The 12,404-nt window shown below is 40.1% G+C and overlaps 1 protein-coding gene and 1 long non-coding RNA gene across 7 annotated transcripts in view; one reads left to right on the forward strand and one right to left on the reverse strand.

Moving 5' to 3' along the window:
* The window catches only part of LOC139124070 (uncharacterized), a 73,196-nt gene that overhangs the window by 28,446 nt on the left and 32,346 nt on the right, over positions 1–12,404 (forward strand). The gene's annotated exons all lie outside the window — the stretch shown is intronic.
* Positions 6,863–12,404, reverse strand: part of LOC139124066 (homeobox protein Hox-A10-like) — a 100,975-nt gene continuing 95,433 nt past the window's right edge. For all 6 annotated transcript variants that reach the window (XM_070690196.1, XM_070690192.1, XM_070690197.1 and 3 more), the window contains one exon: positions 6,863–8,664. In XM_070690196.1, coding sequence (XP_070546297.1) covers positions 8,396–8,664 — 269 coding nt within the window. In that variant the 3' untranslated portion in view covers positions 6,863–8,395. The remainder of the gene's footprint in view (positions 8,665–12,404) is intronic.

Below are 12,404 nucleotides of genomic sequence, written 5' to 3' on the forward strand. Positions count from 1 at the left end.
TACTTAAGCAAATAAAATTCCCGATTTTCATAAGATTATATGGGTGAAAACTTAACTTACTCAATAATCTTCGAAATGAGACCCCACAAATGGTAGACCAAAATAGAATCGTAAAAGTTTAGGAGTCAGACTAATTGCCACCAAGACGCAATCTTCTAACTGAACTGAACGCACTTCGCTATATTTGTTGGGACCTTTGTGCTTCAAGCTCTTTAAGCACAGACAAATAGAAACAGACTGGCAACGGGTATTGTTCAAGGCGTGAAGCGGTTACTTAAGTCATTCGTGTTCGCCTCGCCTCAGGTAGCTCTCGCCTCGCTTTTCCGAAGAGTGCCGACCTTGCACCCTTCGGTAGTTTCCGGGTTTTCGCCAATTTTTAAGCGAAAGTATGTTCGGCAAAGTTTGTGTTATTGTTGTCATGTGGTGCTGAGAGGAATCGGCATACTGGCGAAAACGGTAAAGTTTTGAGCTTCGGGAAAGTGAGTTTTACCATTTTAAAAATTCCTCTCACATTTTTAAGAATATATAATAAGTGTGTTTCAACCAAATTTTAAAATCTCCTATCGATGCTGTCTGGTTTTACTCAATGGTTAACGGTCAGTCATATCGTCTATTAAAAGTTGGTCATTGAAGGACGTGTTTATGAAACTGCGGGCGTGTTATGTTTTGATTGGCGTGAAGCAGTATTTCTGCCCTGAGCGCTCACAAAGTAAGTATGGTTGCTACGCGACTGGCAGCACGATGCCATTTCGTCGTACTTTTTGCATAATCTCGTGCAATTATCAACCGCGAACAGAGGTCTCAAAAAATCTAACACCTGTGAAGCTCATTTTAATATAAAAAGGCCATAGTCTACCGAGACGACCATGGAACAAAAGCCATGCCGCGTTGCTAGTCTGTTTCTTCTATTTGTGTGTGCTTTAAGGTAGAACGCGCTTCTGGGAACAGATATTCGGAATCTCAAACTTTTAAAATTCTTTTCTGATCTCTAACTTGTGGAGGCTTACTTTAAGCTCTTGGTGTAAGAAATATTTTCACCGTCTTGGGTTTTCGAAAATCCAAAATGTTATTTGTCTCCATAGAGTTAACAAAGGGATAGCAGCCATTTTGAATTTCGTTAAGTCTCGGGTAATTTGTTTCTGCAGTACAAGAATTTGCACAGTGATCCCCGATTTTTATTCTTGATTTTGAAAGAGAATGGTTAAAAGATTCATTGAGGAAAGTTTGAGCAAATGTTAGGTCTTTCACTTTCGAGGCGCATACTCCTTTAAAGTCAGCACTCACCAGTGCATCTAGTTGGCTCGGGATCTCGGCTCATATGTGGGTATCGTTGAGTACCTATCAGCATACATTACTTCACTCGTACACACGTTGCGTCAGCCCCCCCTCCTCTAAATGATTGGGGCAGTCTGCAGTTTGCATCGAGACTTAATCACATGTATTCAAACACACACACGTTTCATTTCATCCTGAAATCTTACGTAAAGAACTAGATAACTGTTTACTGGTAGTGTTTAGTTAATTGTTTGGATGTTTCAAAAGACAAAGTTACCCCGGAGTCACCTTCAACTCTGACCTTTCACCCTGACCTTTGAACTTCGCAATTGCTAAACGTCCCCAACGCAGACAGGCAATAGGGCGAGAGCCTGAGTGTCAAAGTAACAAACAGTCGCATAAGTCTGCATATATATAAGTTGTGATGTCATGAGTGACGTATTGAATGTTAGTCTTTGCACTTAAAACTTGGCACTTTTCACTGAACTGTTGTTGTTGTGAGATTTGTTTGGAAATTTTGAGCAGGCTAGCAATCGTTTCACTCAATTACAGGGATTTGAGGATTTTTACTAAGGATTTCAAGTATTCAAAAGGAAGGATTATAGAAGTGGCAGGGGCATGGGTATGTTGTTTGATACACTTTTTGTACACACAATTTAGTAATAGTTTACAGGAACAAACATTTCTCTTTGCTTATTCACTCATCAGCATTCTTCCAGAATTTCTGATTCCGGTTTTGTCAGTCAGTCAACGTCATGGCCTACAATATATACCAGTACAGTTTGCACACTCGTGAATGCGCGCCACCCTGATAGAAATAAATGTATAAGCCTGTTACTGTTGAAATATATTCCCGCCTTTATCCGTTGCGGTGCTAGCTTTGTTTCGCATTGAGTATTTTGGTCGTAGGCTCACAGAAATTATGTTGAATGATTGTGAATTGCTTTTTTATTCTGAAATACGGCTTCAGATCAACGTGTGTCACTCCCCAACGGATTCACGCGCGATGTGAACTGTGAAAATATGAGGCAAAAAATTAGAACAGTGCACACTCTTCAAATATGTTCTTTGGATTTTGCGTCCATTAAAATCTGCAAGCAATTGGCTTCACGAGAATGCGTTATCAACAAGGACATCTGACGGCAAAATGTCGAATAGTGCTTCTCCCCCCCCCCTCTCTCTCTCTCTCTCTCTCTCTCTCTCTCTCTCTCTCTCTCTCTCTCTCTCTCAGAAACACCGCATCGGAAACATTGCAAAAGTGCTGTCACAAGATATCTTGAACCACGTTAAGTCACGTGCACTTATGACGAAATTATCATGTCACAAATATGTGGTTGCCGGCGATCTTGACCGACCCATGTACCTATAACTTTCAAACCATCGTGTTAAATTGAGAGTAAGTCTGCGTGTGCGTCTGTAATTTTTGATTTGTCATCTCTCTGTTGATCAAATAGCAATATATTGACCTTTGACCTCTTATCTGTTCGGAGTTTTCTGTTAGCTGTGCTCCTTCAAGGTCGCCAGAGTTGAACAAATTTTTTTTCCAGTCATATTCCTGTACATAAAATAAGTGATACTAGGTAAAACAATACAGACGAAATAACAAAAATAATGTTCATATATGCCGGTGAATAAAGAACAGATATTGAAATTTGGTGTTTAATGTTGATATTTTTGTCGAGACAAATTTTGCCCTTTTAGTTTAATTCGTAGTTCTTAAGTCTGTCTGTCTGTCTGTCTGTCTGTCTGTCTGTCTGTCTGTCTGTCTGTCTGTCTCTCTCTCTCTCTCTCTCTCTCTCTCTCTCTCTCTCTCTCTCTCTCTCTCTCTCTCTCTCTCTCTCTCTCTCTCTCTCTCTCTCTCTCTCCGCAGCGAACGGTCTGCTTACAAAATTCTTAAAGTCCCAAAGACAACTTAATCATACGTATAATTTCGAATAGACAGTAAACTACAAATTTTCGTCACATCTTCGATATTTGATGAACTGGCAAGACAATTTTCTGTGCATGTACGTGTGTAGGTCCATTTTCAATGTTATGTCTGCATGCAAGCGTTTTACTCTCAAGAAGGCAAACTAAATGGGTAAAATGGTCACGTGATCCTGGCGTCGCGTTCAACTAAGTTAATTGAGAAAAATTGTTGATACTCCCGCCAAGCACAGCAAATGTATCAGTTCTCTGTGTCTACAAACGGACCTATTTAGATAATGACAGGCGGAGTGGTTTTGCTCTCCACTGTTAGCAGATTGTCGCAGTAAAAGCTAACTTTGAAAAAAAAAACCGGGAAGGCGAGAGAGGCGTTAGACAACAAGCGGGCCACCTGAGCCAGGCCGTGAAGCAATTTCACCCCCTTTTAAATCGAGGGGTAATTTTGTGCCAAATTTTAAACGTTCCGGATAATGATATGTTTTCTACGCTCAGATTTGCCAGTGAGATTTGAGGTGTCGTCTGCTGAGTTGTCACAACGAGGTGCCCGGCGCGAAAGTGAGAAAGTGATGCAAAACAATGCCGACACTAACAACATGAAAGCCTGTCTGAAAATAAAATCTTACTGTCCGTATGTCTGCCCTGATAATTGGCGTGGTTTGTGTTTCAAAGGCAGAGGTACTGGCATATGGATTTGGCAATTGGCCCTAAGCAGGTTAAAAGAAGAATATGACGAACAATATGGGCAAGGTCTGAGGAAAAAATAACTCGTAAAACCTATCAGAAAAGTTAAACCAACAAACAAAGCCATGAATAAAACAACATCTATCATTGTAAGAATAGCCTGGTGTTTTCAAAGCGGGTCCAATTTTCCACCCTCCACGTTGAGGCTATATCGTAGACCACTCGCATTACCGGGGGTAGGGCTTGCATAAAGGACTATACATCTTCTGTGGGCTACAGCGCCTGTTTGGGAGATGACATACGTGAGGGGAGAATTACCATGCGAGAAAATATATCCCCCATCACACTGGTGGAGGGTGCGTCGCGCGCTGAGATCCGTACAGTGACAGTGTAAATTGAGATGGATCGTGTAGTCAGACAATGGAGCGAGCACATTTATACAACTGCCGCGTATTTTCGTGTTCTGCGATTGCACTTCGCCGACCGCACAGAGACCCTCATGCGCGGCTGTCTGTTCTGTTCACTGCCGCGCACGCTGTCGCCTGCTTCTTGACAAAGCCATTTTGATCTAGATTTGCACATCTGTAGTAAATTGGGACAGAGGTCGTCGACTCACGTAAGACCATTGACTCTGCTCATGAGCAGACTCCGTCACGAGAACACGGCTTCTATTTTTAATAGCGCGTTCTCATTGAGCCTCGATTCTGAAGTGAGTGATAGGATATGCGGTGACCTGAGTTGACCCCAAAGTACTGTCCAACCCTATAAACCGCGAGCTGTTGTAATGAAATCCCCGACAAACAAATTACCCTCAAAGACTCCTTATTTCTTTTGTTTTTCCCCCTGTTTTCTTTACTTGACGTTTGGCTCGAAATTGCCGCCAAAATTGTGATCAGTGAACCGTCTATGAACGGCATCTAAGCCCTCTATACACGGGTTCAGTTCGACTCTGTTCGACGCGTGCTCCGGGGGGCACTCCTGCTAAGCGGAGACCATGCCGTTTCGCTAAGTCAACCGCAAATTAATTTTCGCCAGTCCACCAGTCAACCGCTATTATGGCTACACTCAAATTATCGAAAAACATTATCGGTCCTATGGCGGCGAGTAAGAGACGAGTCTCTGATGTCTCCCATTGTTAGTAGCAAAGAGAATCGACTACGTTATGTTCTGAGCATGTTTGCTTCACAAGGTCGACTTATATCCCGTCTTTTTGGTGATAACGGGATTACTGGGTTTCTGTTTCGGTAATTGTCAACGATTTAGAAGCTGATTCGAATGTCATCTCCAATGTCTCTCTCTCTCTCTCTCTCTCTCTCTCTCTCTCTCTCTCTCTCTCTCTCTCTCTCTCTCTCTCTCTCTCTCTCTTTCTCTCGTACACATACATACACACACGAGATTTCTGTCCCCACCTTCTAGTATATCAATCACACTGGGAAAATGATGTCCCATGTAAAGATTGAATTATTAATACCTGTATATTTCCCATGATGAGTGTATTCGCATGAGTATCAATGTGTCTGATTTGCCGAAATAATATCCGTGTTACTGTTTTGTTTGGATTCCGTATTTTGTCTTTTCGCTTATGGTGCTGTGTTCACAATATACCAGGCACATTCTTTCAATTCGCTTTGGGAACAGTTTTGAACGCAAAAAAAAACACACTCTTGGTGAGGCAAATCGTTCGGCAATTTTTCCTCTGAAAAAATGATAGCTTGACAACAAGTGAAAGATAAATCGCCCGCCTTTTTCTCATAATCCTGACAAGGGAAAATAAGCGATACAAGTCGCGTACTTTTCAAATTACCACTGTTTTCCAATTACCAACAAGCCAGAGATACATCCATTGAGACGTACTATAGTGTATTGAAAATGATGGAAGGTGGCACTAAGTGTATGCTCAACAATAAAAAATGGTAAAATCAACGGAGAGGTCCCATTTTCTGGGATACCCGCGCGTGCTCTGAATCGGAAGTAGGGAGAACGTGTAACACGCACACCCAGGGTCTCTATCCCCGGTCTCTATTCCGGACAGTCTGTCAGTCCTCCTGTCGCTTTCTGAGCTGTTTACTGTTCATGCAGACCGATTCAAAAGTAAGTTTCACCCTGAAATTAAACTTTGCCGCCAAAATCCTTGTCGTTTTCTGTCGTGTATGAGGAATTGTCCTGTACCTGTGTCTTGATTTATTGCCACGAAGACATAGTACAATCTCCTTCACTCGTAGATAGTAAGTCACAATTTTTTCTAAGATAATCATGTACAATAAATATTGGAGTCTTAGTAAGATTTAATGCACTATTCAGGGAATTTTCTGCTAACGACGAGTGCATCCACACTCAGTGATTTGCATAGTTTTGGACAAAAATCAAACGTTCCGGTTGTTCACAGACTGTTTGATGTCAGCTCAGTCTTCCACCGATGACTTTGTACTGAATGTTGGGTTGCCGATATACCTGTTGGTAACATCTCTCTCCCCTGTCTTGTCTGGAGTCGTTCTAATACATTACAGTGTGTGACGTCACACGACAAACCAGTGAGCAGACAGTTTAATCATTGGCCGCCGAAAAGCTACCATCGGGGGCTTTGCGTCAAGGAAGCATACACTTGATCAATTTCTGCCGCTAACGATTTCGCAAAGTGCAGATCTTAACAGGAAGCGAAGTTTTGAACTGCTGTCTGCTGACGCCTTGTGTGGAGAGAGCCTTACAAATTGTGTGTAGTCATCGAATTGCTAGAGGGACAATTCAAATCTATTGAACTTGAAAAGAACTTGTTGGATGCGGAAATGATGGATCACTTGAGGCTACTTTGTCACGAATGACGCTGTCAAATTTGCTTTGTGGCCAAATTACCCCTGGGTCCGATAGCGGTTACAATGTCTAACAATTGCACTCCAGAAAGGAGATTCCCTGGTTGTCACTCGAACAATGAAAACAATTTTCAGCTTGTCTGCAGGAAATGACGTAGCATAGCCAAAAAGAGTGCGACATTATAAAGAAGTTTATTGATATTTTTTCTGTACATTGAAAATGTTGTCGACCGGGGTGCATTGCAGAAAAAAACAACTGCGCTGTTTCCTTCGACAATCAAAAAATACAACCCTCGGTGTTGTTGAACTTTGCATGCAAGTTTCTTCCTGTGCAGACGACAGCGTTTTGGCGCCAAAATGCAACAGAGAACGTAGAAGCTTGCCTACAAACACACACAACGCATAAGGCCGAGCACTACTGACAGGCGCCAAATTCATTTGGATTTTACAAACTCCAACTTTGTATTAAAATAAGCAAGGAAAAAGTACTTTATTTATTCACAAAAAGTGCAGACACGACAATAAGCTATCTACTGTTTGTGCTCTACATAAAATAATTAGTAACACAACCCGTAAATTCAAGTTCGTTATATTTCCTAAGCTAAAGCAAGCACTCCCTGTACAGCATAAGCGGTTTTCTCACAATTGTGCCTTTTTAAACCCGTTTACCCCAAAATTTCCACAGCATTGGAATAGCCCCGGTATATTCTATAAAAAGAGCTATTCCATACACAGGAAAATGGGGAAAATAGAGATCGACAAAATTAGCATAATTACATAGAATGAAAAATGTAATATGTCCAGTACATCTTCTTTTCAAAACTTAGGAAGACTGGTTTCTCCATTTTAAAGTTCAAAAGATTTTTCCCGCGCAATGTTAACAATAAAACGATGGGAAATGTGTCTCAACACGACGTTCCAAGGTGTACGCCAGCTAGCTTGTAGCTACAGTCGGTACAAGATTGTTTGGCAAAAGACAATTGGCGCCAATTGGCGTGATTTCTAGAGATACTGTTTCGTCCGTTTTCGGACGACAGAGCGAGCGGTGGACAAAAAAGCACGTCTACATGACCAGACACGTCTACCATCAGGTTTGCTGCCATAAAATGCTGTACAATACAGTTGTCTCTCAATAGATTGGCAGCCATTTTGAAGGGAAAAAATGACGTCACACACCCTTTAAGTATCTGGCGTTACTGCGAACATACGCCATCCACGCCATTTCTCTGATCAAAACCAAACTTATACAAAACTTAAAATAAGAAAAATAAAGGCGGTGAAAAGATTTATATGGAAATGTTATTAACATACTTCCGAAAATGATGACAGATATCCAGGGTACTCAAAACGTATCACGTGATAAAAGCTAGCTATATTTTCGTGTTGACATTTATGTCCTTTGATTTTGTCATACTCTTTCAACAACCATTTTATTATACAGCGAAGTACGAAGCAAAAACAAAATTTAGTCGCCGTCTTTTGTATGCTCACAAAATTCATTACAATTGTTTGGATTATTGTATATTTAAACTGTCGGAGCAGACGACACATGTCCTGGGTTGGTACTTCAAGGTTTGAAATAACTGGGTTCAAACCGGACAGTTTATAATACAGTCAGATATCAGTTCAGGATATTTCATTTCGACGAAAAATGAACTGAGTTATAATAATACTCGTGTTTTAATCTCGCGTTTTAAAATAGTCTTTCAATGGATCAGAGAGATTGCGTTTCTGTGATTTTGTTTCTTGAGTTTCATTCGTCTGTTCTGGAACCATATCTTGACTTGTCTTTCGGTTAGGTTCAGTAGTCGAGAGATTTCTACCCGCCTTTCCCGCGTCAAATACATGTTGAACAGAAATTCCTTCTCCAACTCCAGCGTCTGGAACTTCGTGTAGGGGCAGCGTTTCTTCCGACCCGATGCTGACGTCATCCAGTTTGGCGGGTCGCCACCGTCGTTCGGTGACCCAGCTGATCCTGAAATGAAAATAAATGTAGCGATAAAGTGACTGATGAAAAATGTTGTCTGCCCATCATTTTTTATGAAAAGTTGCCATATAGCATCAGATTATGACAAAATAAGCACGTATTTATACCAGTAATATAATAAATTAAGCTCAACTGCTAAAATGACTGGTAGCATGTTTTGTGACAAATTACTGTGTCACTGTCACTGAATTCAGCTAATACTTGATCTGTTCTATTTGACACAAGCTGGTGAACCTAAAATCTTCCAACCGTAGCTGACCTTATTTTCGTTTTCAGTTTATCACGGACCTATTATCTTTCACTTTGAACACCCCCTCCTTGTACAGAATACCCTTGAATGGGTACTACTATTATTAAACCGTAATTCAACACAGCAGAAAATGCTTTCCAAATATATGTTTTGCCATTTCGTGGGAACAGGATTTTGCTGGCTATCTGACGATGCATATGAGTACTTGGATGATAACATGTAAATATAAAGCATGCGAATTATAAAAATTTCATATGTTGGTATGTATGTATGTATGTATGTATGTATGTATGTATGTATGTATGTATGTATGTATGTATGTATGTATGTATGTATGTATGTATGTATGTATGTAATGTATGTATGTATCTATGTAATGTATGTATGTGTGTGTATATCTGTGTGGTATGAAGTCAGTATAGGGCGAAAGCAACAAGTAATGGTCTCTTCGAAAGTACGAATAAAAATGCCAAGAATACGGAAAAAAAAAAGTTTTCGGGTTATTGTAACGCGAACAGACCGACGTTGGATCTGGTTATGATGGCACATTTTTCAAATATACTCTTTGACTTAATTTGTAGTTAAATTTTCACTGAAATGTCTACTTATGGCTTTACTTAGTTGAATATAAACTTTTTATTTCCTGTATTGACTGCACAAAAAACGAGGGATGATATTCACTTTTAACCACGCTATCCGACAAAGATCGTTGAAAAGTGTCAATTTATACGATTTGGGATAAAAGTAAATGAAATATGGTAAAATACTGCATCCTCTACCCCGTGTAAAGTCATGCTGTTTTAAAATTCGTTTACAGCTTGATTTTTACTGATCTTTGCAGAAACCGGCCATATATATTGTGAATGAAACGCAAATTTATCTTATTCAATAAAGTAAAATTCACAACATCTGTTTGGCGCTCTCATGATCAAGTGGTCGTTTGCGTTTTGGTAGCTCTCAGATCTGGCCGAACAAGTGGTACGGGACGGCCTCGTTCCCTTGCTGGCATTTTAAAGACATAAATCTAACTGGGATGATTTTCTGCGGCTTTAACGAGTTTATCGTCAATAAAATACCCGAACCGTGATCATTGGGGTCATAAATATATCGTCATAACGCTGCCTGACAATATGGAATTGTGTTCTGCGCGGACGATAGTCACATTACGTCCACGTCTCGGTCGATAATTGCTCCATCTGCGCATGTCAGTGTCAAACGCTATGCGATAGAGCGGGAATTCGCACTGAACTTTGTAGTGCTGTCGTTTCACAAGTGAAAAATTAGTCTACGTGAGCATGTCTTCTTTTTTTCCTACGATTGAAATGTATATAAGATACATAGGGTGTATATATATATATATATATATATATATATATATATATATATATGTCATATGTATATGTCATATATATGTATATATATACACAAAATGTATACAATGTATATATATATATATATATATATATATATATATAATATATAATATATATATATATATAAGTATGAAGATGTCCTTGTGGGAAATTACAGTGCTCGATGCTAAAGCAGAGCGTTGAGTCAATATATTACATATATATATATATATATATATATATATATATATATATATATATATATATATATATATATATATATATATATATATATATATATATATATAATGAGAAACTAGCGGCAATATTTACACAATTCTAGCGACGATCAAGGAAGGATGAAAAGTCGCTGATGGATCCCATTAAAAGTTCCGCCGCGGTGTTAGAATAGATGTTGATAGAACGGCTGATATGATTGATGGGCAAAGGGGTCGAGCTAATCTTGACCTGTATTAATACGATGAATTAGCGAGCAAAATCTGCGTCCCCGTTTCTTTACCTTGATACACACTCACGGAAGGTAAACAGTGTGACGTCATGCAGCCCTGTGACCGTGCGGCACGAAGAAACACGCGCATGGGCAGCGGACCCATCATGTTACATGTTTACAATTTCCAAGCGAAGAAGTTTATTTCTGACGGACAACGTTTGGTAGTCATGGCGCCTTGTCAGAGGGCAAACGTTCTGAGAAGTTTAGTTTTTTAGATTCGATAGACCACGGAAAGGCCCCTGCCCTCATCGTCACACCTCAGAGGATTGCGTAAATTGCCTTTGTATCATCCTACATACCGACAACGATACACGACAAGACATGTCATAAATGACGTCATACGGTTTGAATTGTGCAATATTGGGTTTGAACATGTTGCATTGTTTGGCGAAAATCATTATGGTGTGATTGTATGTTATCTGGTCTGATGAGATGAAGCGAGGCTCTACATTCATAAATACATGATCGACGCAGTGTTTCGCTTCAAAATCCTAGTATGCAAAAAAAAGTCTGGCTGCTTGGTCACGTGACTGTCCCTGTGTATTGTGTGATATGGTATAATATTAGGATCGAAGTGTCTGCCATTAGGCCTATTTGGACTCAATTCATAACTTCTGAGTTTCCATGATTTCAAACAATGCCAAGTAAGCCAAAGCGACGACACTGTACAACCTTCACGCAAATTTCTGTCAAATGAAAAGGGCAAAGTTAGGGGAAATGTTCACTTTTCGGACAACTTTGGTAAATTGTTTATTGTTTACTATTTCAGAAATTCCTCCTTCCTGTAGGTGTCCGGAAACATTGTGACCGAGAGTTTTGCAAAACATAACGTTAACACACCGAGTTGCAACAAAAAAGAGAAACCTGAGTACCATGATTTCAGGAACCTAACGGAACTATTGGGGGTTAGTGTGACTGTACTACCTACACTATTACACTGCAACTTGCGTGACAAGTACAGAAAAATTACACTTGACACTCACATCATACCATGCATTGATGATATTCAAGTTCATGGGTGATCCTATACAGCTGTGCCATTTGTTTTCAGTCATGAGAAAAGCTCGTGGAGAGACGTCGTCCGTTTATACACACTGGTGTAATAGTTTAAAATGGATTACGGGGCCACGCCGTAAAGTGAAATCGTACGTGGAGAGCGCGGGAACGTGTTCTTCTCGTATTTTCGTCACGGGCTTCTTAATTAACGTATCCTCGTGAACGAAAATACATCTCCCAAATGCCCTTGTGTAATAATTTTACATTAATACGTCGACCTCTGTACACTTCATAACTCAATCTCTCGGCAAATATTCTTTGTCTTGCGCTTTTTTCTCGCGCCCAATCTGTCTCCACGATTTTTCTTCGTTTGCTAGTGTGTCTCTTGCTTTGCCTGTCTCGCGCCAAAATAGTGCACATCAAATTTTCAGCATAGAAGTCAGCGATGAAAAGTGGCCGCTTCTCTCGAAGTGTAATGGTTCTTTGAAATGGATTTTTCCATCCTCGGGAAAATGTGCTCGGGTAACAGAGCCATGATTGATCACAGTTCAGGAAAGCGGAGCATGAAGACGACTTAACAATGGAAAAAAGGTAGTAGCAGCCTTCTGATAAATGAAAG

Source organism: Ptychodera flava, assembly GCF_041260155.1.
Source record: "Ptychodera flava strain L36383 chromosome 23 unlocalized genomic scaffold, AS_Pfla_20210202 Scaffold_23__1_contigs__length_28996876_pilon, whole genome shotgun sequence".
NCBI lineage: Eukaryota > Metazoa > Hemichordata > Enteropneusta > Ptychoderidae > Ptychodera > Ptychodera flava.